This window comes from Urocitellus parryii, chromosome X (assembly GCF_045843805.1).
Source record: "Urocitellus parryii isolate mUroPar1 chromosome X, mUroPar1.hap1, whole genome shotgun sequence".
NCBI classification, from domain to species: Eukaryota; Metazoa; Chordata; class Mammalia; order Rodentia; family Sciuridae; genus Urocitellus; species Urocitellus parryii.
The window spans coordinates 71,130,600-71,157,731 of NC_135547.1; the positions used below are offsets into that span (position 1 = coordinate 71,130,600).

A 27,132-nucleotide genomic window follows, 5' to 3' on the forward strand; every position below is an offset into this window, starting at 1 on the left:
ATTCCCATAGAGAAACTTAACAATGGTATGAGAAATAATAATAGGTACTGGAAATTTAACTGACAGTAAATGCTCTGTTTTTACCCACCCACCACCATCATCTTATTCCAGAATCTTACAGCTTCTTTCTTCTTCTCCTCTGGAATATGGAAATATTGATGAGCACATTTGGAAGCTGAAGCCCCAGATTTAAGTGGAAATGACCTGCAACGAGATTCACATTTCAATGTTATAAGTTATCTTAATGTTGCATGGTCAGCAAAAGTATTGTATAGAACCTAAATATTAATTATCTTTTGTCAGAATGATTCCCATGAGACATAATGTTTTAGCATCTCAGCAACAATGTGAGCAAAGAAAAGGACCCACCACATTTTAATGAGAGGCAGCTTAGAAAAATTAGCAACAATTTGGAATATTACCACTGTGTGCTAGCTTCCTTCTAAGTGTCTACATTAAGATATCCTAATAGCTTGTTTTTTTTTTTAAGTATACATTGGGTCAGCTAAAACTAAAACAAAGAGCTAAAGGGGAAACCAGACTCTTTGGAGTGATGCCTGATTCCAGAGTTGGGAAATGCAAAGTATAAATCAAGCCTAGAACATTCTATTATGTGAAAAGTAAAAATGCTCAAAGCAACACTATATCTATCAATGGACATATTCTGATAAAGATTATAATCCCTTACTAAAATAAGAATCCATGATTCCATGTTGATATAAATAAATGAATAACCAGCAAAAAAATAAAAAGTTCTTCCTTATAGTAGAATGTAAACAAAAATATAGAGAAATAATGTAATTAGAAGAGTCAAATTGTACAAATAGCATGCCAATAATCCCAGCTACTCAGGAGGCTGAGGCAGAAGAATGCCAAGTTCAAGGACAGCCTAGGAAATTTATCAAGACCCTGTCTCAACATAAAATAAAAATGGGCTGGTGGAGGGGTGTGTAACTCTGTGGTAAATCTTCCCTGAGTTAAGGGCTACTTTAATGGAAAAATCATTGAAAAGAGTGTTTATATAAATTAAAAGTATCTCCTGGAAAGTTACTAAGTGAGAAATAGTAACTTAAGACTAGAGAAACTGAGGAAACACCCCTTGAATTCAAATGATCAAAGCTTACATCACAGATAATTACAGAAACTGACATTAGCTGTCTCTGACAATGATATACTAAGAATTCAGAATCACTTCTTAGTTATACTACCAAAAATTACAATTGTTTTCTAGCCATGACACCACAGCAAACCCCAAATGATGGATATTCTACAAAAATCACTGGCCTGTACTCTTCAAAAATGTTGAAGTCCATCAGACATGGTGGTGTAGGCATATAATCCCAGTGACTTGGGAGGCTGAGGCAAGAGGATCTTAAGTCCAAGACCAGGCTCAGAAATTTAGCAAGACCTTGCCTTAAAATAAAATAAAAAGGACTGGGGATATAGTTCTGTGGTAAAGCACCCCTGGGTTCAATCCCCAGAAAAGGGGAAAAAACACCCCCTCAAAAAGCAAATAATAACAATCATCATCATCATCATCATCATTATTCTTAGGAAATACACATGAAATCTTAGGAACAATGGACACTATATCTTGAATTTCCTTTCAAATGGTTCAGAAAAAGTGTGCCTGTGTGTGTGTAAGGATAGGGAAGAAGGGAGAATAAATGATAATATAAAATGTTAAGTTGGAAATCTGGGTAAAAGCTCTATGGGAGTCACTTGTAGCATTCATATAAATTTTTATCAAGTTTGATTATATCAAAATTAGAGGTTATAAAAAATAAGTGTGAAGGAGGGTCCACTCAAATGTGAGGCAAAGCTCTGAAGTCAATGATTCCCCCCTACCTAGGTTTGAAATATAGCTCTATCATGTATTAACTAAGTCACTTCAGATAAAGTAGTTAAATTTTATTTTAGCTAATTCTCATATCTGTGAAATGGGGATAATGTTAGAGTCCATCCAATAGAATTTTTGTAATAATTAATTGAGATAGTCTATGTAGGGCACATAGCACACTGTAAATACTCAATAAATATCAGCTATTATCTACTGGTTCAAAATAGCTTAATGAAATCTGAGGAATCAAGCTAATAACATGACTTTATTTCTCAGATACAACTACATGGCATATCACAAGGGAATATTTTACAATTATATACTCTGTCTTCTAAGGACTTACATAAAAATCCTATAATTTTAGGTTGCAAAAGACTGGGTAAGGTAAAGCTGGGAACTCCTGATCATATCAGAAATTGGAGGTAAAACATCTTTGCTCTTTCTGTCCAGGATAATCCCTTGTATGAAGAACCTCTATGCAAGTTCTACGACTCCTTAACAAAGTAGAGTTGAGGAGGACTTTTCAATCTATTCCAGAATAATCCCAGGAGATATGTTAAGAAGGGATTCTGAGGCTAGTAGTATAGTTCAATGGTAGAGTATGGATTTAGCATGTGTGAGGCCCTGGGTTTGATCCCCAGCACCAAATACATACATACATACATACATACAATAAAATGAACATGTTTATTTAAAAGTAAAGAAGAAGTCCAGTTCTGTCTGGCTCCTTACAGAGAAGAAGCCTTAGAATGATTAGCCCTTAGTAGGCCTACAAAAGGAAGACAGAAAAAAATCATCCTGCAAGTAAGATCCAGCAACTAGGATATACCTATTGTATCATGCCTAGCAAAGTTAGTCTGTTATCAAGTATGAAAACAAAAGAAAAAACAAGATACACTGAGCTGATATGTGTGGCTTTTGTTGGTAGGTATTTTTTATCCTGATATCACACGCACAATTTGTACATGCTAAATTCTCTGTTGTAAAAAAGAATGAGCTTAGAAAAAGAAAAATTAAAAGAGAGAATAAAGACACCTTCTGTAACCAAGAAAAGAATTGGAGTTAATAAATTCACCTTTTTCTATCTGTGTTTACCATGTAGTTTTCACCTATCAAATTCAACATAAACTGAAGAATCTGAAAAAAATCATACAGAATAATTAATTAGGACATCATCTTTAATATTTAAGGAAATCAACAGGTAAAGAGGAAGGTAGAGACCTCATTAAGCACAATTAAATATTTTTTTTAGAGAGAAAGAGGGAGAGAGAAAGAGGGAGAATTTTTTAATATTTATTTTTTAATTTTGGCAGACACAACATCTTTGATTGTATGTGGTGCTGAGGATCCAACCCGGGCCGCACGCATGCCAGGCGAACGCGCTACCGCTTGAGCCACATCCCCAGCCCAACACAACTAAATATTAAAATTTAGTTGTGATTTATTTAATCTTTACCTTAAAAGTCTGAACTGAGGGGCTGGGGTTGTGGCTCAGGGGTGGAGTGCTTATCTGGAATGTGTGAGGCACTGAGTTTAATCCTTGGCACCACGTAAAAACAAAAAAAAAAGAAAAAATATTTTTTAAAAAGATTTAATTGATACCTGTGTTAAAAGTTGCTGTTGCTTGCAGTAATTCTGTCTTAGCTCTGTCACTTCAAGCCAAAGTGTTGTATATTTCCTACAACATTAACAGATTCCTCAAATGAAGCAGGACAGAAATGTTTCTGTAGAATTTTGAATATATATATAAAATATTATATTGAGTTGTCTGAGTTAATAGTATTTAAAATGTTCTTCAGATTATGAGACTGACACACTGTCTACTGCGTTAAGGAAGCAGACTAAATCTAAGTACCAAAATAATAACCCGAGTAACTTAATCAGGCCAAGGACCTGAACAGACACTTCTCTCAGAAGATGATATACAATCAACAAACATATGAAAAATCTTCAACATCTCTAGCAATCAGAAAAATGCAAATCAAAACTACTGTAAGATTTCATCTCACTCCAGTCAGAATGGCAGTTCTTAAGAATACAGACAACAATAAGTGTTGGCAAGGATGTGGGGAAAAAGGAACACTCATACACTGCTGGTGGGACTGCAAATTGGTGCAGCCAATATGGAAAGCAGTATGGATATTTCTTGAAAAATTGGGAATGGAACCACCATTTGACCCAGCTATCCTTCTCCTCAGTCTATACCCAAAGGACTTAAAAACAGCATACTACAGGGACACAGCCACATCAATGTTTATAGCAGCCCAATTCACAACAGCTAAACTATGGAACCAACCTAGATGCCCTTCAGTAGATGAACGGATAAAAAAATGTGGCATATAAACACAATGGAATATTACTCAGCAATAAAAGAGCATAAAATCATGGCATTTGTAGGTAAATGGATGGAGTTAGAGAAGATAATGCTAAGTAAAGTTGGCCAATCCCAAAATACCAAATGCCGAATGTTTTCTCTGATGTAAGGATGCTGATTCATAGTGGGGTAGGGAGGGGGAGCATGGGAGCAGTAGATTAACTCTAGATAGGGCAGAGAGGTGGGAGGGGAAGGGAGGGGGCAGGGGGTTAGAAATGATGGTGGAATGTAATGGTCATTATTATCCAAAGTACAGGTATGAAGACACAAATTAGTGTGAATATACTTAGTATACAACCAGAGATATGAAAAATTGTGCTCTGTATGTGTAATAAGTATTGTAATGCATTCCACTGTCCTAATTAAAAAATTAATTAAAAAATAAAAGTCTCAAAAACATGTTCTTCATGAAGATTGCCACCTCCCATTATCCTGCCTGAATATTTCAGGCTTAAAATCTAATACTTTTCAAACTTTGTCAGTGAATTAGTCCATACAGATATCACACTAATTTTTCCCTTTTTTTGTATGTGGTGCTGGAGACCAAATTCAGGGACATGTCCATGCTAGTCACATGCTACACCACTGATCTACACCTCTGTATCACACAGTAATTTTTTTGAGAGCAAGACTACTATTAAGGTAGTCTCTTCTAGACGGGAGAATCTGAGAATCATTAAAAACCCATATACTTCTTTATTTTCATTTTTTGTTGTAGATGGATATAATACATTTGTTTATTGATTGATTGTTTTCATTTCTTAAATACATGACAGTGTATTATGTATAATATGTGTTCTATATGTATAGTACAATTCTTATTATACATATAGAACACATTTTTTCATATCTCTGTATATAAAGTTTGTTCACACCAATTCATGCCTTCATACATGTACTTTGGATAATGATATCCATCACATTCCACCATTATTGCTAACCCCTTGCCCTCTCTTTTCTCCTCCCACCACTCTGCCCTATATAGAGTTCATCTATTCCTCCCATGCTCTCCCTCCCTACCCCACTATGAGTCAATCACCTTATATCAGAGAAAACATTCAGCATTTGTCTTTTGGGGATTGCCTAACTTCACTTAGCATTGTCTTCTCAAACTCCATCTACTACCTGCAAATGCCATGATTTTATTTATTTTTTTGTTTGTTTGTTTCTTTGTTTTTATGTGGTGCTGAGGATCAACCCAGTACCTCACACGTGCCAGGCAAGCACTCTACCACTGAGCCACAACCCCACCCCCACAAATCCATATACTTCTAATGTAGTCATAACATTCATAGGATTAGGAATAGAGAAATAGTTCATAAAAGGCTGAAAGAACACTTAAAACTCTAGGATGGTGGATTTATGGCAAACTAACACATCTATACTTTCACTGAATGGTATGACAAGAGACACTTTGTACCAGATTAAGAGACTAAATTTCCTATACAGAATGGCTTTTAAATGTGTTCTAATACAATCCAAATTCCACAATGGGAAAGTATCACAAATTTTGGGCCAAAAGAAACCTCAGAAGGCCATCTAGTTCACTATTGCCCAATATTTTCTGGTCTGTTTTACCTATAAAACAAGCCAGAACCCACTGGAGGATCATCAACCACATGATGTATCTGTAGGTTATGGTTAACGTTTAACAACAGGCTGATATCCAGAATTAATATGAAGGGTTGGCTCATGGTCAATGTCAATGAAAATCTGGGCTTATATTCAATGTTGATGAAAAAGCAAGAAAACTACTTCCATTCTCCTTACTTCCTCACTCTTTTTCTCCCTTGATGAATATGAAAAGTTTAATTTACTAAGTCAATTACAAAAATTGAATCATGAAATTAAAGGTACATTTGCAGTTCATCGAAAGATTTGGAAAGGAGTTCAAGTTTAATTTGAATACTGATGAACATTTACTGGAAAATATTCACATACATCTCTAAGAAAAAATAGGTTATATTTTTTATCACAGGTATTATTTTGAGACTGCTTAACCATTTAAATTTTGCCTTTGAACACTATATTCTGAATAAAGGTTAGAATAACTGCATGCTATATTCTGTACATGGTAGCTCCTCAGAAAGCAATGAAATACATCTTAAAGTATGCATTTCACAGAACATTTTTAAAAACTAGTCCAAGGAAAGAATTAGCCAGGAATTTAGGTCAGGTTACTTAAATACAGAACCTATATATTTTTATGTTTTCTATTGTCAAATGAAAACTGCTATCTCTTATACCACTCATGCCTGCACAGTTGTTTTGGATGCCAATAGTTTATTTCTGATTTATACAGTGGTCTTCTAGTCAGCCACAATTACATGATCTGAGCCACTGGCACATTAGCAGCAGTCCAAACACTAAAGCATTTGATTCAGTGCTGCGGTTTAACTTGAAAGAAACCTCATTAAAGTGCCATGGAAAACAAGAGTTCAGTTTCTCAACTCAGAAGCAATCAACCTTTAAACCTTGGAAACAGACATTGGAAATCTTGATAAACACCCACTTTTTCAGTTCTGTAAATTTGGCATCCATGTTACTCTGCTTGTCTGTCATATCCCGCACTTCACTCATTATTCTCTGAAACTCACGAGGGTAAGTTTTGACATTCTCAATTTTCATTGTTGGCACCTAAAATGAAAACAGAATACAGTCAGGCTGGTTAGAAATTTCACATACCATCAACTCTCCATTATTGGCACTAATGGAAGGGAAAAGATGTATGATTAATCTAAAACAGTAGACTGAATTCTATAAATGTGCCTTTATTGTAGCACGAAGCAAACTATGCCTCATATTACAGTTATTACATACATTATCATCTCTTCCACTAATTGAAAGATAGTCTCCTTCTATCCTTCTCACCATTACCTAGAACAATACCTTACACAGAGGAGACCTGCAATAAATATTTCCTAAATTCAGCATATGTTGAGTACAATTTACACATTAACAATAGTGCAAATATGGGTAAGTCACAGTTTCTATCCCTAAAGAATTGAAAAAGCCTACAGAGAGAATAAAGTATGTATTATAGCAACACAGAAAATCTAAAAGACAATTATACATGACTTTGACACATACGGAAGTATATTAACTTAGATAGGCACTCTCATAAATATATTTCATTATATTTAAGTTTTAGCTCTGACCCTCACCTAGTTATTTCCTGTTGGGAGCTATTATGATCAGTGTTGGGGAGAGGCTTTAGATTATGGATAATCTACAATGTGGTTAATTCTCAGAAACAATCCAAGTTAGACTATAGATTCATTTTATAGGCCTGCTGCGATAAGTGCATACTGCAGTATGTATTTTATAAAAAGAAGCACCATGCTAAGAAGGCTTTATAATTTAATGCAGAATAATGTCTATAATAACATTGTTGTAATTATTTCCACAGGTGGTGACTGAACAGGCTTTAATGATTTAGATCTCTGCTGTTGGTGGGAGTATGCCCATAAGGTGCATTATCATCATATTTATTAGATCTTTAAAAACTCTCACTCATTCATTATCTCATGGTGTACATACAATAAAAGTTTTTAATCTACATTAAACACAGATGAGAAGTAACAAAAACAAAACTTTAACAGAATAAAGCAACACATCATGTTACCAATTTCTCTAAAATTAATCTTTACATCGTGCCACTAATATGAGTGAGACTGGCTTCTAGCAAAGAAGAAACGAGAGGTTCTAGGACCCTTAAGTTGAAACTCTGGAATTCTGAACAAAAGCTTCCAGTATATTTTTACCTGCTGTAAACTTGTCTAAGGACTAAGCTGACTATCAAAGATTGCTTATATAAATTTTACAGATCAGAAGAGTGGCATGGTGGTACATGCCCATAATCCCAGTGACTCAGGAGGCTGAGGCAGGAGGATCACAAGTGCAATTCCAGTCTCAGCAATTCAGTAAGGCCCTAAGCAATTTAGTGAGACCATGTCTCAAAACAAAATGGGCTGTAATGTTGCTCAAAGGTAAAGTGCTTCTGGATTCAATCCCCAGTACCAAAAATTTTTTTAATTAAAATTAAATAAATGAAAAATTTTAGATCAAGAAAGTTAGATGTTTAGACACAAGTAGATGGCTATCTAGGAAAAGCAGTATGCAATAAATGGCAATTGAGTAGCACAGATAATAAATTGTATCAAGATTCAGAAGAAGGTACAATTATATTTGCAGTGAAACAGATACCTGTTTTCATTCTTTAATAAATGAAAAAATTGCTTGTCCTCTTTGTAGGCCATAACCTGGTCATCTTCTCTGTGGAGGGTATGTATCATTTCCCAAATATTCACTAAACCAAAGAACTTAAAAGCTAACAAGTATACTTATACAAGAAAAACACATTGAAAGTTTTTTGTTTATTTGAATAAGAAATTAAAATAAGCCAGGTGTGGCGGTGCATGCCTGTAATCCCAGTGGCTAGGGAGGCTGAGGCAGGAGGATCGTGACTTCAAAACCAGCCTCAGCAACATAGCAAGCCCTAAGCAACTCAATGAGATCCTCTCTCTAAACAAAATATAAAAAGGAGCGGGGGATATGGCTCAGTGGATAGTGCTCCAGGGTTCAATCCCTGGTATAAAAAAAAAAAAAAAAAAAAGAAATTAGCCTATACATGAGGCCCTAGTTTCAATTCCAGGCACCAAATAATAATAATAATAATAACAACAACAACACTGTTGAGTTAATATATCTAAATATTACTCCGAATGACAGCAAAAAGAAGTGTTCAGAAAGTGGGCATGGTTGTGCACATCTGTAATTCCAGCAGCTGGGAATGCTAAGGCAGAAGGATCTTGAGTTCAAAGCCAGCCTCAGCAATAGTGAGGTGCTAAGCAACTCAGTGAGACCCTGTCTCTAAATAAAATAAAAAATAGGACTGGGGATGTGGCTCAGTGGTGGAGTGCCCCTGAGTTCAATCCTCAGTACAAAAAAAAAAAAAACTGCTCAGTAGTATATTTATATGGCTTATATTTGTATGGGATAATTATTCACCTTTTTATAAACTGAGGATTGAACCCAGGGGTACTTTACCACTGAACCATATTCCCAGTCTTTTTAATTTTTTTTTTTTTTTTTTTTTTTTTGGTTTGAGACACAGTCTCACTAAGTTCCTGAGGGCAGGGTGAGGCTGGTCTTGAATTTGCAATCTTCCTGTCTCAGCCTCCTGAGTCACTGGAGGCAAATGCCACAGTGCCCAGCTGATTCATCTTAATTTAGCTTTGTTCTTCATTCTTCTACCTCACAGAATGGGAAGGTCATTCCAAGGTCACCACATCTAAGATGAAGACTATGGTTTTATTTATATGGCTTATATTTGTGAATATTTACCATATCAGAATTTAAATTTGATAAAATTTTGAATATTTATTAATTTCTGGGCACAGTGGTGAACACCTGTAATCCCAGTACGTTGGGAAGCTGAGACAGGAGGATCACAAGTTCAAGACCAGCCTTGGTAAATTAACAAGGCTCTAAGCAACATAGTGAAATCCAGTCTTAAAGGGGAAGGGGGTAGATTGGGGAAACAGCCCACTGGTGAAGCACCCTGGGGTTAAATCCCTAGTACCAAAAGAAATTTACAATGATATGTACATTATGTATTAATATTAGAGTGATAATGCAATCAGACATCATGTAACCTTGGAGATATTCCACTGTACTCAGGAAAGAATAAAGAGTGAAAAAAGCCAAGAAATCTTTGTATTATTAAGAAAATAGTTTCAATCTCACAGGTCCCTGAAAAAAAGTCTCAAGAAAGTTAGGGTGTTCACAGATCATATAATGAGAACCACTAATCTAAGTGATAATCCAAATCTTTCTGGTTTTGACTTTGGTCTTAAACTTCCAGTACACTGATGTCATCTATACATAGGTTCATGCAAAGTATCTACATACATAGACATCTCATGAATGAAAATCTTTATTACTATTCTGCCTTGACTAATAATTAGCTCTGGGAGTGAACAGGCAAGTTCAGCAGTTATCTTGTATGTTAGGAAAAAATATAAATAGCTACTAATTTATAATTTAACCTTGTCTCTTCTGTTTACTTGCTAAAATGTTATATTCCCATCTGCATGAGAAAAAGATGAAATGGCAATAAAATATACCAAGGAAGCATAATAATAAGTCTATAGATAAACTGATATCTAAAAGTCATCTTTCTAGAGAACTAGAAAAAGTACCTAGCAAATGAATTTCCAATTGCCAAATTCCAGCAACTTGACCCTTAAAACTTACAAAAACTGAAATATTTAGCCACTGCCCAAAATGCTACAGAAGAGTTTGTGGCAACAGTCCCCTTACCTTGCGCTTGATGTTTTCTAGAAGGCTGGATCCTCCCTTTTTGAAGAATGGATGTTGAAATTCCATAGTTAATGTCTTCCCTTGTAAAACCTTTCCATTTTCCATTGCAAGCACCTTTCGGAAACCATCTAGTGAAACAAAAACACAAAGATAATAGAATAAACTCTGAAAGGAAAGCTGGAATCACTAGAATAAATAAGAAATAATGTGAAATATTTTACTGGACTACACACTAAATTAATGTACCATAATAGCCTAATTTCAAACTTGAGAAGTGAAATCTCAATAGCTTATTTTACTTTGTTTATATGAAAAGATATACGATTTTAGAGTACTAGTGTGAAAGCATGGACCATTGAAGATCTATATATAATTCTCAAGACCCATATTAAGCAATAGCTTCAAATTTCTGCAATATTCCCAATATGTAGTGATTTTATTATCTCAAAGATAACAATGGGAAAAAATTTAGTGATTTGTTTCATCCTCTTTTAGTGTCTTTCTCACCCTTTAAAAACCATGAAAAGGAAGGCAGTATGAGAAAGGGGAAGCTTGAAACACTTGGAGAGATGACAAACTAGATCACATGCTTCTGAAAAATCATGAACGAAAAGCCAAATAATCCAATTAATAATAGACTAAAGATATAAGTAGAGATTTCACAAAAGAAATACAAATGATTAACAAATATATAAAAAATGTTCAACATGTAGTTATCAGGGAAACACACACCAAAACCACCATGTGATATTACATCACTCCAATAAAAACAGAGATTATCAGACAGTCAAAAAATAATGTGTGGGCTGGCACATGAGAGGCATTGGGTTTGATCTTCAGTACCACATAAAAATAAATAAATTAAATAAAGGTATTAAGTCCAGCTACAAGTAAAAAATATTTAAAACAAATAATGTGCTGGTGAGAATGTGGTGAAAAGAAAGCTCAAAACACTGTTAGTGGGGTATAGCCAGTACAGAGGCTCCATAAAACATTAGAAATAGATCTACCATAAGATCCAGCAATCCTTCTGAGTATATATCCAAAGGAAAATAAAAATCAGCATACTAATGAGATTCCTGCACTTCCATGTTTATTGTAACACTATTCACAATAGTTAAGATAAGGAGTCAACCTAGGTGCCCATTACCAGATGAAAGGATAAAGAAAATATGGCTTGTATATAAAATGTAATATTCTTCAGCCACAAATAAAAATAAAATCCTGTCATTTGCAGCAAAATGGATAGAAATGGAGGGCATTATGTCAAACATTATGTCAGACACTGAAAGACAATGTTTTCTCTTATATGTGAAAGCTAAAAACATGGACCTGAATGCAGAAAATAATGGTGATTACCAGAGGTTTCAAAGTGGTAGGTGGGTTGGGAGGGTGGATATAAGGAAGTTGGATAATGGGTACTAAAACATAGTAGATATCAGGAATAAGTTCTGGTGTTCTCCAGCTCAGAATACCTTATTATATATTTTGGGAAGATACAGAAGAGAGATCAAATGATCCAAACATAAAGAAACATAGGAGGGGGAAAAGCTAATTACCCTAATTTGATCAATGCATGCTGTATATAAAATATCACGCTGGAATACAGTGGGACATGTTTGTGGTCCAAGTTACTGAGGAGGAGGAGGCAGAAAGATCACTTAAACTAAGGAGTTCAAGGTCGGCCTGAGTATAGAAACTAAGATTCTGTCATATATATAAAATGTGCATTTGTATTATATAGTATGTATTGTACACAATATATAATATATAATGCATATGTGCAATATAATATTGGATATTATATAATATATGTAATATAATATCATATATTATGTAATGTATATAATATATGCATTATGTAAATACTATTACATATTATATATCAAAAATTTATATCTCACTGAACTCCATTAATATGTACAAAAAATAGATGCTAAGCAAATAATAAAGTAAAATGAAAGCAACAACAAAAAATCATCCTCGTGGGGGCTGGGGATATAGCTCAGTTGGTAGAGTGCTTGCCTAGCATGCACAAGGCCCTGGGTTCAATCCCCAGCACCACAAAAAGAAAAAAAAAATCATCCTCGTTATTTTTTTTTTAAAGAGAAAACAGAGGTAATTGTGTATGAATGAATAGGCATTTTTTTTATTTTGCTTCTTAGGGTCGTCTTTTTCTAGAACTTGAACTGCAGAAAGTACTTGTTTCATTAATCATTTTTTAAAAAAAATATTTATTTTTTTTAGTTATAGGTGGACACAATATCTTTATTTTATATTTATGTGGTGCTGAGGATCGAACCCAGTGCCTCATGGATGTTAAGTGAGTGCTCTACCACTGAGCCACAACCCTAGCCCCTCATTAATCATTTTTAATATTGAAATGCCAGCATTTTTCTTATTACCTATTTTCACTTGTGAGCTTAAGCAAAATGTTACAGGTCTCATTGTCACCACTGCAATACATATACTGTGATAGAAGCATAAACTGTGTCAATTTAGCCACACTGACCAATTTTAGACACTGATCGACAGTGCCTATTCTCATCTAGAATGAGAGTTGAGACAAGGTCTTGATATGTTGCCCATGCTATCCCCAGACTCACAATCCTCTTGCCTCAAGCTTCTGAGTAATCCTCAAGTGGGATTACAGATTTGTGCCACTGTGTCCAGGTTATGTAATTTTATTTTGCACTAGTGATTAAACCCAGAGTTGACTTACCCACTGGGTGACATCCTTAGCCTCTAATTATTTATTTATGTATTTAGAGGCAGGGTCTCTCTAAGTTGTTTAGCGCCTTACTTAGCTGCTGAGGCTACCTCCAACTTGCAATCCTGCCACAGCCTCCCGAGTTGCAGGGATTACAGGCATACCCCACAGTGTCCTGCTTTTATATGTCTTTTATACATACACACACATACACACACACACACACACACACACACACACACACACATATTAGTTGTAGATGAACACACAGTATCTTTATTTTTATGTGGTTCTGAGTATCGAATTCAGTGCCTCACACGGGAGAGGCAAGCGTTTTACCACTGAGCTACAGCCCCATTCCTTATATGTCTTTTTTCTTAAATTATTTATTTATTCTAATTCATTATACATGATGGCAGAATATAATTCATTTCATATTACACATATATAGCACAATTTTTCAAGTCACTGATTATACACAAAGTATTTTCACACTATTCGTGTCTTACATACATGTACTTAGGGTAATGATATCTAACTCACTCTACCATCATTCCTACCCCTTTGCCCCCTCCCTGCCCCTCTCCACTCTTTGCCCTATCTAAAGTTCCTCCATTCCTCCCATGCTTCTTTCCCATCACCATTACAAGTCAGCATCCTCATATCAAAGAAAAGGCTTTTGGGTTTTTGGGATTGGCTAACTTCACTTAGCATTACATTTTCTGACTCCATCCATTTACTTGCAAATGCCATGATTTTATTCTCTTTTAATGCTGAGTAATATTCCATTGTGTTATACATACCATACTTTCTTTATCTATTCATCTATTGAAGGACATCTAGGTTGGTTCCACAATTTAGCTATTGTGAATTGTGCTCCTATAAACATTAATGTGGCTATGTCCCTGTAGTGTGCTGTTTTTAAGTCCTTTGGGTATAGACCAAGGAATGGGATAGCTGGGTCAAATGGTGGTTCCATTCCCAGTTTTCCAAGGAATCTCCATACTGCTTTCCATATTGGCTGCACCAATTTGCAGTCCCACCAGCAATGTATGAGTGTGCCTTTTTCCCCACATCCTTGCCAACACTTATTGTTGTTTGTATTTTTGATATCTGCCATTCTGACTGGAGTGAGATGAAATCTTAGAGTAGTTTTTTTTAAGTTGTTGATAGACCCTTATTTTATTTATTTATATGGGGTGCTGAGAAGTGAACCCAGTGCCTCACACATGCCAGGAAAGTGAGCTACTGCTGAGCCCCAGCCCCAGCACCTTAGAGTAGTTTTTATTTGCATTTCTCTAATTGCTAGCAATGTTGAACATTTTATCATATGTTTGTTGATTGATTATATGTCTTTTAATGTAAGAAAAAATGTCACAAACATGACTGCATAACTAATTCAGAGAAGGTATAGTTGGAACTAGTAAGGTATACTATTTGAAAAAGAGGAATCAGGCTGGGGCCATAGCTCAGTAATAAAGTACTTAACATGTGTGAGGCCTGAGATGCATTTCTAGTACCTCACATACACACACAGCACAACTGTCAACTGTCACTTACCAGGTTGCAGTCACATGTGCTGATTAATAGGGAGTTGGGAAAAGATGGCAATGGCAGTATGAGTTATTTCAAATAATTGTTTAAACTAGATGTGGCTTACCCATTCTATTTCTTTTTTTAATACCTTTATTTTATTTTTATGTGGTGTAGAGGACTGAACCCAAGGCCTCGAACATGCTAGGTGAGAGCTCTACCACTGAACCACAACCCCAGCCCCCTATTTCTTTTTAAAAAAATAGTTGTAGATGAACATAATACCTTTATGTTATTTATTATTTTATGTGGTTCTGAAGATAGAACCCAGTACCTCACATATGCCAAACAAGTGCTCTACCACTGAGCCACAACTCCAGCCCACCCATCCTATTTCTTTAATTTCATTTAGGAATCTGGATTTATGAACATATTCAGAGATTCATAGTTCACAGAAACTAAGCAAGGAAGGGAAAAAGTTATATTAGTAGCTATTAGCCACAGTATGTATAAAATAAAAATACTGTTTCTGAAACATTATTTAATGTTTTCTCTTATATTAAGAAATCTAACATCCCTTTTCTGCCTTCCCTCAGGAAGACATCTAAAAAGATTCTGTCCTATTCCAAATTGTGAATAATATATTTTTAAATGAGCTGATTATAAAGTGAATCACATCCTTTATGCCATCATAGACTAACAGCAATAGTTGGTATAGTAAGTCTCTTTCGTGGACTTGAAACATCACTCATAAATTTTGGGGGGGTAGAAAAAGGGAAATTATTATCCTATATTTGAACACAAGTCTGAAGAATGACTAAAATTTATGTCTTTAAATTATTTGTCCTTACTTTCAAAGTTTCATAATTAAAAAGATCAGCATATTTTAAGAGAATTTAAATTTTTTCTTAATGTCATGAGGAATCTCAATATACCTTGCTAGGGAGAAATCAACAGCTGATATCCAATTGAGGGCAATCTCAAATTTAAATTATTTCTTTTGAAATATTGCACTCTGGGCATTTATACATCAATTTTTCTACATAGTAACTACTTTCTTTTTAAGGCCTAATCAGCTTTTTTATTTCCTGGTTAACCTGGGACAATAAAGTGTTCTTCTATGGAAAAAGCTAGAAATCAGTCTACAGTAGCCTACATCCAAATCCCTCCACTGAATTAAACTTAATATGGGAATAACAGAGATCTTTGCTGGGCCCAGTGGTGCATGCCTGTAATCTAAACGACCAGCCTCAACAGCTTAGTGAGACCCAAAGAACTTATCAAGACCCAGTTTCAAAATGAAAAAAAAAAAAAAGGCTGGGGATAAGGCTCAGTGGTAAGCATCCCGGGTTTCAATGCCCAGTAAAAAAAAAAAAAAAAAAAAAAAAAAAGAAGAAGAAGAAGAAGAAGAAAAGAAAAAGAAAAGAAGAAGAAGAAGAAGGAGGAGGAGGAGGAGGAGGAGGAGGAGGAGAAGAGAGAGAGAGAGAGAGAGAGAGAGAGAGAGAGAAAGAGAGAGAGAGAGATATTTTTTTTTCTTCATCATGTTGGAGGGTGGTCTGGGGATAAAAACTAGGCCACATTTATGTTAGAGCTACATCCCTAGATCCCTTGACCTTTTATCTTTAAGTGTTGTATCATTCTGTCTCTGTTAATATTCTTAATGTAGTTTGCCCTTTTTGTCCTAAGCCTGATTTTCTCTGCATTAATTTCAGCTACCTATGTGCAAAAACTTTGAACACCACCTCATTACCTAAAAGAGTAAGAAATCCCAAATTTTGAATTATTGAATTCCACACAAATTATATTTTCACATGTGAAACAAGGTGATAATACAGTATTCTCACACCTTAAAATTCAACAGGGTAGTTAGGACCCTCCTGAGTAGATCATCCACTTGTGCCCTTATGCTTGCATCCTGAGTATGTTTGCCTGATAAGTACACTAAGGAACATTTTCTAGGTCATATCTGTCCTCCATGACAAAGCATGTTATACACAGTTCAGAAAGTCTAGGTGTTCACTATAATAATAAACCCTCAAAAAATTAAGTGTACAGATACACAATAAATCTACACATGACAAACCCACAAGCAATCTCATACTAAATGGGAAGACATGAAATCTTTTCCTCTGAAATCAGGAACAAAGAAGTATACCCACTTTGACCACTTGTATCCAATAAACCACAGAAATCCTAAGCAGAGCAATAAAGCAAGATAAAGGAATAAAAAGCATAATTTGGAAAAGAAGTCAAATATTCCTGTTTGCTGCCAACATTGTCTTTAATATATAGAAAAGCTAAAGACTACCACCACAACTACAAAAAGAAATCAGCTGGAACTAATAAACGAATCCAGTAAGGCTGCAGGATATAAAATCAACATACAAAAATAAGTAGCATTTCAAAGAAGAAATACAAATGGTCAACATATACATAAAAAATATTCAACATTCCTGGAAATCAGGAAAAATGAAAATCAAAACCACAATGAGATTCCATCTCACTTCAATTAGAATGGCAATCAACAAGAACACAAATAATAAATGCTGGCAAGGATGTGGGAAAAAACATAGGCTTATATAGTATTGGTGAGACTGCAAATTAGTCTTGAAAACCAGATAGAGATTCCTTAAAAAATAGGAATGAAACCACCATATGAGATAGTTATCACACTCCTTAGTATATTTCCAAAAAGATCTAAAATCAGCAAATTATAGGAATGCAGCCACATTAATGTGTATAGCAGTCCAACTCACAAGAGACAAGTTATGGAACTAGCCCAGATGCCTGTCAACAGATGAATGATAAAGAAAAAGTGGCACATATATTCAATGGAGTTTTATTCAACCACAAAGAATAATGAAATCAAGGCATTTGCCAGTAAGAGAACATCATGCTAAGTGAACTAAGTCAGACCCAGAAAATCAAAGGTTGAATGTTTTCTCTCATGCAAAGATTACATCAAAGTAAGGCGGAAAAAATGATGGGTGGTCTGACTTTGTAAGTATAGAGGGAATATCAGTGGAGTAGAGAAGAGACATTGAGGGGGACGAGAAGAGGGATGGAAAAGGGGAAGAAATGTGTAATGAATTTGACAAATGTTATGTACATATATAAATATACAACAGTGAATTCTACTTTTCGGTATATCTATATAGCACCAATATGCAAATAAATAAATGGAAGGCTTGTAGAGCAGAGGAAAGGGAATAGGGAGAGGATAGAGGGAAAAGAGGAGGTACTTGGGACTGAAATGGAGCAAATTCAATTCCATGAATTTATGATTATATCAAAATAAACCCAACTGTTATGTATAACTACAATTGCACTAAAAATGCATCTTAAAAATAGTGAGCTATATAAATAACAAATCAGGCAATTGATTCCACTTAGAATAGGTATCAAAAATTGCCCAGGAATATATTTAAGTGAATAGTCTCTAAATTGAAAACTAGGAAACACTAATGAAAGAAATTGAAGAGGACACAAATAAATAGAAAGATATCCCATGTTCATGGGCTGGAAGAACTAATGATGTTAACATGTACATGCTATAAAAAGCAACCTATAAACTTAATGCAATTCCTATTAAAATATCAATGGTATTCTTTTCAGAAATACAAAAGAACCTCTAAAATTCTAGGGAACCACAAAAGACCCTGAAAAGTCAATGTAATTCTGGATCAAAAAGATCAAACATAACCATGCATAGTGGTGCCCGCCCCCCATAATCTCAGTTACATGGGAGGCTAAGGCAGGAGGATCAGAAGTTTGAGGCCAGCTTGAACAACACAGTGAGACACTGTCTCAAAATGAATTTTAAAAGGGAGCTGAGCATATAGCTCAGTGGTAGAGTGCTGGACTACCATGTGTGAGGTTCTGAGTTCAATTCCCAATACAAAGAAAGAAAAACAAACAAACAATGAAAGAAACAAAGAAAGAAGGAAAGATTGATCAAAACTGAGGCATCATCACACTACCAAACCTCAAAATATAATACAGCTGGGCACAGGGGTGGTGCATGCTTGTAATCCCAGCTACTCAGGAAGAAGGAGGATCACAAGTTTGAGGCCAGCTTTAGCAAGACTGTGTCTTAAAAATAAATAAATAAAATTTTTAAATCTGTGGTATACTTCAGTGGTAAAGTTCCCCTGAGTTCACTTCCCAGTACAACAAATGATGACAATGATGATGATACAAAGGTCTAGGAACCAAACGAACATGATAGTGACATAAAAAACAGATAGATCAGTGGAACAGAAGAGAGAACTCAGAAAAAAAATCCACACATGTACATGATCTTCAACAAAGGTGTCGAAAATATACACTAGGAAAAGGAAAGTCTCTTTAATAAGTGATACTGGGTAATTGGATATCCATATGAAGAATAAAACTGAAGCCCCTATCATTCATTATACATGCAAAAAAATCAACTCAAAATTGAATAAAGAGCCAGGTGTGGTGGCACATGCCTGTAATCCCAGTGGCTCAGGAGGCTAAGACAGGAGGATCACGAGTTCAAAGCCATCCTTAGTAAAAGGCGAGGCATTAAGCAACTTAGTGAGACCCTGTCTCTAAATAAAGTACAAAATAGGGTGGGGATATGGCTCAGCGGTTGAGTGCCCCTGAGTTTAATCTCTGGTATCCACCCCTCCAAAAAAAGAATGAAGAGACAACTTAACAAATGGGAGAAGATACAAAATACAAAATGTACATCTGACAAGAAGTTAATATTTAGAATATGTAAGGAACTCAATTCAATAACAAAATAATCCAATTTAAAAGCAGGCAAAAGACTTAAACAGCCATTTGAGAAGATGAACAAATGACCAACAGGTATATAAACAAATGCTCAACATCACTAATCATCAAGAAAATGCAAGTCAAAACCACAGTAAGATTTCACCTAACTCTTGTTAAAGTCGTTATAATAACTATTATAAGAAAGACAAAAGATAACAAATGTTAGTGAAGATGTGATGAAAAGGGAACACTTGCAGACTGTTAGTAAGAATGTATATTAGGCCAGGAGCAGTGTTGCAGGCCTGTAATCCCAGCAGCTCCAGAGACGGAGGCAGGAGGATGGCAAGTTCAAATCTAACCTCAGCAACTTAGTGAGGCCCTAAAAACTTTAGCAAGACTCTGTCTCAAAATAAAAGGAAAAAAAGGGCCTGGAGTGAGATGAAACCTTAGAGTAGTTTTGATTTGTATTTCTCTAATTTCTAGAGATATTGAACATTTTTGATTGATTGTACATCCTCTTCTTAAAAGTGTCTTTTCAGTACCTTGGCCTATTTATTGATTGGCTTATTTGTTTTTTGGTGTTAAGATTTCTGAGTTGTTTATATATTCTAGAGATTAGAGCTCTGACATGTATGTGATGAGAATTTGTTCCAATTAGTAGACTCTCTATATAATGCTAAGTGATATTAGCCAATCCCAAAAAAACAAATGTCAAATGATTTGTCTGTTCTAAGGATGCTGATCCATAATATGCTGTTTGGGTCAGGGGGATGAGAGGATTAAAGGAACCCTAGATAGGGCAAAGGGAAGGGAGAGGAAGGGAGGGAGCATAAGGGTTCGAAAGATGGTATAAGGCAATGGTCATCATTACCCTAAGTACATGTAAGAAGACACAAAGGATGTGATTCTATTCTGTGTACAACCAGAGATATGAAAAATTGTGCTCTATATGTGTTATATGAGCTGTAATGCATTCTGTTGTCATATATAACAAATCAAAATTTTTAAAAAAGGGCTGGGGATGTAATGTAGCTTAATAGTAAAGCTCCTCTGAGTTCAATCCTTGGTACCAAAAAAAAATATTTATTAATGTGTCCATTATGGAAAACAATATGGAAGTTCCTCAAAACATTAAAAATAGAACTACCACGTGACCCAGCAGTCCCATAACTGGATATATGTCCAAAAGAAATAAGTATGCTGAAATTTTTGCATCGCTATGTATTTCAGCACTATTTAAAATAGGTTGATTTTGCTAAGTATCCATCCATGGATGAACAAATAAAATATGGCATATATATGAAATGGAATATTATTCAGTTATAAGAAGAACAAAATTCTAACATTTTATAATAATGTGGATTGAACTGGAGTACATTATATTAAATGAAATAAGCCAGGCACAGAAAGACAAATACTGTATGATATTACTTACATTTAAAATCTAAAAAAAAAAAAAAAAAAAAAAACTGTTCTCATAGAAGTAAAAAAATAGAACAGTGATTACCAGAGACTGGAGAGGGCAGGGAGGCTAGAGGAATAAGGAGAGATTTGCCAATGGGTACAAACATAATTAAATAGAATGAATAAGTTCTGATGTTTTTATTCCATAATAGGGTGATTATATTTAACAATAATGTAATATATATTTAAAAATCAATAGAAGAGGGTTTTAAATGGATTCACCACAAGAAATGATGATTGTGTGATATCTTGAATATATTGGTTTCCCTAAGTTGATCATTATGCAATATATGCATGTATTCAAATACTGCACTGTACTTTATAAATATATACAAGTATTATGTGTCATTAAAATAAACATATGGCTTGGAGTGGTGATACACACCTATAATGCTAGCAACTAAGGAAGCTGAGACAGAAGAATCAAAAATTCAAAGCTAGCCTAGGCAAGTTAGTGAGACCCTGTCTTCAAATAAAAAAAAAAAATAAAAATAAAAAGGGGTGGGGTTGTAACTCAGTGTTGGAGCAATCCTGGATTCAATTCCCAGTACCTGGAGAAAAAAAAATGATAAACATGTTTGGTAAAAAAAAATTAATAAATGAATAAATTTCATAAGAATGTTCTAGTATAGGAAAATGACAATTTGCTTTTATTTTTATTTTTTTAATTTTGGGTACTCAGGATTTAACCCAAGGGCTCTTTACCACTGAGCTATATCCCCAGCCCCTCTTAATTTGTTTTCAGATGGGGTTTCCCCAAGTTGCTTAGGTCTGAGGCTGCCCTCAAACTTGTGATACTCCTGCCTCAGCCTCCTGAGTTGCTGGGATTAAAAGCATGCACCACCATACCCAGCTACTATTTGCTTTGAAATTAGAACTATCTTTGAGGTTTTCTTGTTATATGTGTCAAAGACAAAAAGTTAAATTTAGGTAAACAGAGACTGGCCCTTTTGAGAGAATGGGATTAAACATAGGCAGCTACAAATCTATACCTAATCAATTGGAAAGAGTTGCCAGAACACACACACACACACACACACACACACACACACACACAATTTTTTTCTGGTACTAGGATTGAAACCAGTGGTGCTGTATCACTGATCTATATCCCCAGACATTTTAATTTTGTTTTGAGACAGGATTTTCCTAAATTGCCAAGGCTGGCCTTGAACTGGCGATCTTCCTGCTTTAGCCTCTGGAGTAGCTGGAATTACAGGCCTGGGCCATCAATGGTGTTTTTAAAAGGTATGTATTCCTTTCAGGAATGAGTTTCTGAAGCATTATTTCTCCCTCATGTGGTAAGAGGTTTGGCTTTCATTTCCTATTCCTATATCCTCTATCAGAGCAGATAGCATAAAAGCTAATCACTTGAGGGGTACTTTTTTATTAATTTTTAACTTTTATTTTGAGAGAGCCTGCTAATTTGCTATGGGTCTTGCTAAATTGCTGAGGCTGCCCTCTAAATTTTGATGTCCAGCCCCAGACTCCCAGAGTCTCAGATTACAAAATATGCCACCATGCTCCACTTGGAGGGTTCTTGTTTTTCTTACTGAAGACTGATAGATTTTTTGTTTGTTTGTTTGTTTTTGTTTTTGTTTTGTGGTGCTGGTGATTGAACCCAGGGCCTTGTGCATGTAAGTCAGGCATTCCACCAACAGAGCTATATCCCCAACCTGATAGATAGTTTTAAAGATTTATTTCTTTCCATTTGAAATGTATTCACAGACCAAAAGCTAAACATATCCCATGACACTCCACTCTACAAATGAATTTTCTTATCATTCATCCACTTAACAAACATTTATTAAACACTTAACTTCACCTTGCATAACTAGTTGGCTGGGCTCTTGGAGGAAATACAAATCAATAAGATGAAATTCCTATTTGCAAGACTCTTAACAGTCTAGCAAGGAAGACAAACACATTTATAACTACAGTAATATAGCATGCTTGAATGCTAAAGTTATAGCATGGACAAATGTTTGAGAACATAAAGGAGGGAACAATGAATTACTCCCAGTGTAGATGGAGATATATCAAATATCTTTAGATCAACACTCACAAAATAAGAAAATCCAGAGTGGTCTTCCTAGAAAACAAATTTGTCAGAAGAATAAAAATATTGTCATAGAATTATATAGGAAGAAAATCTGTACCAGAACAGTCGATCCAGTACATGTTGCTTTATTTTCAAACCCCTGCTAACATGTTGAACCCAGGAAAGGGAGAAAAATTAAGAAAAAAAGAAAAGAAAAGCTAAGGCTTTGAGTGGATGATCATCAGCAGATGTAGTTTCCTTGACATCTGTAAGTTCTCAGGGAACAAAATTGTGAGAAACAAACACGTTCACAAAAGGCTTTTTTATTTTTTTCATGGAAACAAAGATTGAACCCAGGGCCTCGAACATGCTAGGCAAGTACGGCAAGTAAACTACATTCCCAGACCCCACACAAAGGCATTTCCAAAGCAAGAGTTTTCTGAAAATTAAATCAGAGAGACATATAAATTCAACAATTAGGAAATGTATGATTAATAATTGTTATAATTGTACTCAGCTGGGCATGGGGGCATATACTTTTAATCCCAGCAATTTGGCAGGCTAAAGCAGGAACGTAACATGTTCACGAGACCTGGTCTCAAAATTTAAAAAATAAAATAAAAAGGGATGGGGCTGCAGCTCAGTGGTAGAGCACTTATCTAGCATGTTAATCCCCAGCAACCAACCAACCAACCAACCAACCAACAAACAAACAAAACACTGCACTCTATCTAGATGTCTTAATACTGATTGCTGATAAATAACAGCACTTTCCCAAACCTTTATCATCTAAGAAGTCACAACTTTTTAAAGCAGACACACACACACACACACACACACACAAGCATAAATAAAGTAAGGTGTGTGGGGTGGGGGGAATGGAGAGTGATTGCTAATCTGCGCAAGGTTTGTTTTGGGTGACAGAAATATTCTAAAATTAAGATTGTGGCCATGGTTGCAAAACTCTTGTGAATATACTAAAAGCCAAGGATTTGGCCATTTTAATGGGTGAATTACAGAGTATGTGAATTACAGCTCAGTAAAAAAAGACTGACTGAGCTGGGTACAGTGGTGCACACCTGTAATCGACTCAGGAGGCTGAGACAGGAGGATCACAAGTTCAAGATCAGTCTCAGCAACTTAGCAAAGGCCTAAGCAACTTATTGAGACCCTGTCTCCAAATACAAAAATAAAACAGGCTGGGGATGTGACTCAGTGGTAAAGCACCTTGGATTAAATCCCAGGTATATAAAAAAAAGACTGTTATAAGCACTGTAGTTTTCTTCTAAATGAAGTACTGTGGGCACATGTGGAAAGAAGAGATTAATTCTCACATATGAGGCTTTTTGAAGGAACTAAATTTGAGCTCATATTTGAAAAATAAACAGAACTCTGATAAGCAAACACTCTGAATGGAGTTGGAGAAGAAGAGCATTTCCTGTGAAGAAAGGAGCATGAAGAAAGACACTAATTCAGAAAAGTCTATGGCACTACTACACAAAGTATTGTTCAGGGACTCATGCTGCTCTACAAACCATCTGTTTTGGTTGGAATGCTATAAGTATTAAAATTCATATTAGTCTCTTAGATAACTTTATAGTAACTCAACATTGCTCTGAAGTTCAAACATTAAGAATCTACTCTTATTATATTTTAGAAGTATTGCATTGTAACAGATTGAAAAAAAATGTTTTGGTATTGGTGATGGAACCCAGGGGCACTCAACCACTGAGCCATATCCCCAACCCTTTTTAATGTTTTATTTAGAGACAGGGTCTGGCTGAGTTGCTTAGGGTCTTGCTAAATTGCTCATCCTTGCTTTGAACTCACAATACTCTTGACTCAGCCTCGCAAGAGGAATGCCATACTGCCAGTCCAATTTTTTTTTCTAAATATATCTTTTACTGTGGTTTATTTGAGAAACACAGTTATAAGGCATGTAAAGACAGTAACTACCCTGTATAGTGGAAAGATGTGTACACACACAAACACACACACACACACCATGAGTGAGAACAGAGGTAGGGCAAGAAGATAGAAAACAAAGGACAAAGTTGAGCTGTAGAAAGATGTGAATGCTAGACTGAGGAACTGTACATTATTTTATATATTGTGGTTGAAACCAACTAAGACCTTTTAAAAAGACTGACATAATAAGATTTGAATTTGAAAATGTGAAACAAACAGTAATATGAATAATTTATTAGAACAAGCAACGCATAGAGTTTATTAGAATGGGGTAAAGGGTCAAATACTAGCCAAAAACCTACTCTTGGACAGTGAGAAAAAGGAAAGGAGGGGCATTGGGGAAAAATAAGAGATTACTAATACATCCCATAAAAGCACTAAGACGGGGCTAGGGATATAGCTCTGTTGGTAGAGTGCTTGCCTCGCATGCACAAGACCCTGGGTTCAATCCCCAGTACCACACCCCCCCCCAAAAAAAAGAAAAGTAAAGTACTATGAAAATTAGAGTATAGTTGGGCACAGTGGCACATGCCTGGAGGCTGAAGCAGTAGAATCACAAGTTTGAGGCCAGCCTAAGCAATTTAGTGAGACCTTGTCTCAAATTTAAAAAAAAAAAAATGAAATGGGCTGGGAATGCAGTTCAGTGTTAGAGCATCTCTGGGTTCAATCTGCAGTGCCAAAAAAGGGGGAAAAAAGAAAATTGTGGTATAGAACAAATAGCCAAAGCAATCTTGAGCTAAAAGAACAAAGATGGAGGCATAATACTTCCAAAATTTAAAAACAGCATGCTATTGGCATAAAAACAGACACATAGAACAATGGAAAAGAATAGAGAATCTAGAAATAAATCCATGAATCTGTAGACAAATGAATTTCAACAAAAGTGCCAATTATACACATTGGGAAAAGGACAGTCTTTTCAATAAATGCTGTTGGGAAAACTGAATGCAATTAGACCCTTAGCTCTGACTAAATACAAAAGTCAAATCAAATCAAAATGGAGTAAAGATTTATTTATTTATGTTTTTTTATGTACTGGATATGGAACCCAGGAGCACATAACCACTTATCCCCAGTCCTTTTTTGTATTTCATTTAGAGACAGGGCCTTGCTGAGTTACTTAGTGCCTTGCTAAGTTGCTAAGATTGGCTTTGAACTTGAGATCCTCCTGCCTCAACCTCCCAAACTGCTGGGATTACTGGTGAGTAGCACGATGCACAGTTTGGAGTAAAGATTTAAATGTAAGCTTCATAGCTATGAAACTACCAGAAAAAAAAAAAACACAGGAAAAACGTTCCATGGCACTGTTCAGGGCAATGATTTTTTTATATGACCTCAAAAGCACAGGCAATAAAAGTAAAAATAGACAAATGGAATTACATCAAACTAAAAAGCTACATGTCAAAGGAAAAATACAACCAAGTGATGAGGCAATCTACAAAATAGAAGAAAATGTTTGCAAACCATAAATCTGATGAACAGTTAACATCTAAAATATATAAGAAACTCAAACAACTCAATAATGAGAATAAAAATAACCTGAATTTCTAAAATTGGGAAAAAGATCTAAATAGACATTTCTCAAAGGAGAATAGGTATATGAAAAATGCTAATGACCAATAGGCATACGAAAAATGTTCAGCATTACTAATCACCAGGAATTGCAATGAAGAACCACAATAAAAAGGGTATGGTGGAACATGTCTGTAATTCTAGCAAATTGGGAGGCTGAGACAGGAGGATTCCAAGTTCAAGAGCAGCCTAAACAACTTGAATGAGGTCCTACAGAGACCCTTTCTCAAAACAAAAACTGAAAAAGAGCTTGGGATGTACTTCAGTAACAGAGTAAGGCCCCTGAATTAAATCCCCAGTACATAAAAAAAAAGCTGTATCATATAACATTTGTTGGAATAGTTATTATCAAAAAGAAAGAAAAGTTGGTCAAGATGTGGAGAAAAGACAACTCTTGATAAGAATAGTGTTGGGAGGGCTGGGACTGTAGCTTAGTGGCAGAGCACTTACCTAGCATGCATGCGGAACTGGATTCAATCCTTAGTACCACATAAAAATAAACAAATAAAATAAAGGCATTCTGTCCATCTACAACTAGAAAAACTTTTTAAAAAGAATAGTGT

At 35.4% G+C, this 27,132-nt stretch overlaps 1 protein-coding gene and 1 non-coding gene across 2 annotated transcripts in view; both read right to left on the bottom strand.

Moving 5' to 3' along the window:
- LOC113199034 (heat shock factor protein 3-like) overlaps nucleotides 1-27,132 on the bottom strand; it is a 52,699-nt gene that overhangs the window by 11,542 nt on the left and 14,025 nt on the right. Inside the window, exons 3-7 of the mRNA XM_026411918.1 lie at nucleotides 10,539-10,666; nucleotides 6,727-6,851; nucleotides 3,443-3,518; nucleotides 2,916-2,977; nucleotides 120-204 (exon numbers count right to left, since the gene is read on the bottom strand). Of these exons, the coding sequence (XP_026267703.1) occupies nucleotides 120-204; nucleotides 2,916-2,977; nucleotides 3,443-3,518; nucleotides 6,727-6,851; nucleotides 10,539-10,666 (476 nt within the window). The remainder of the gene's footprint in view (nucleotides 1-119; nucleotides 205-2,915; nucleotides 2,978-3,442; nucleotides 3,519-6,726; nucleotides 6,852-10,538; nucleotides 10,667-27,132) is intronic.
- LOC113199041 (small nucleolar RNA SNORA1) lies at nucleotides 12,969-13,099 on the bottom strand. The gene has a single exon (XR_003302918.1). It is a non-coding gene; the product is annotated as a small nucleolar RNA SNORA1 (small nucleolar RNA).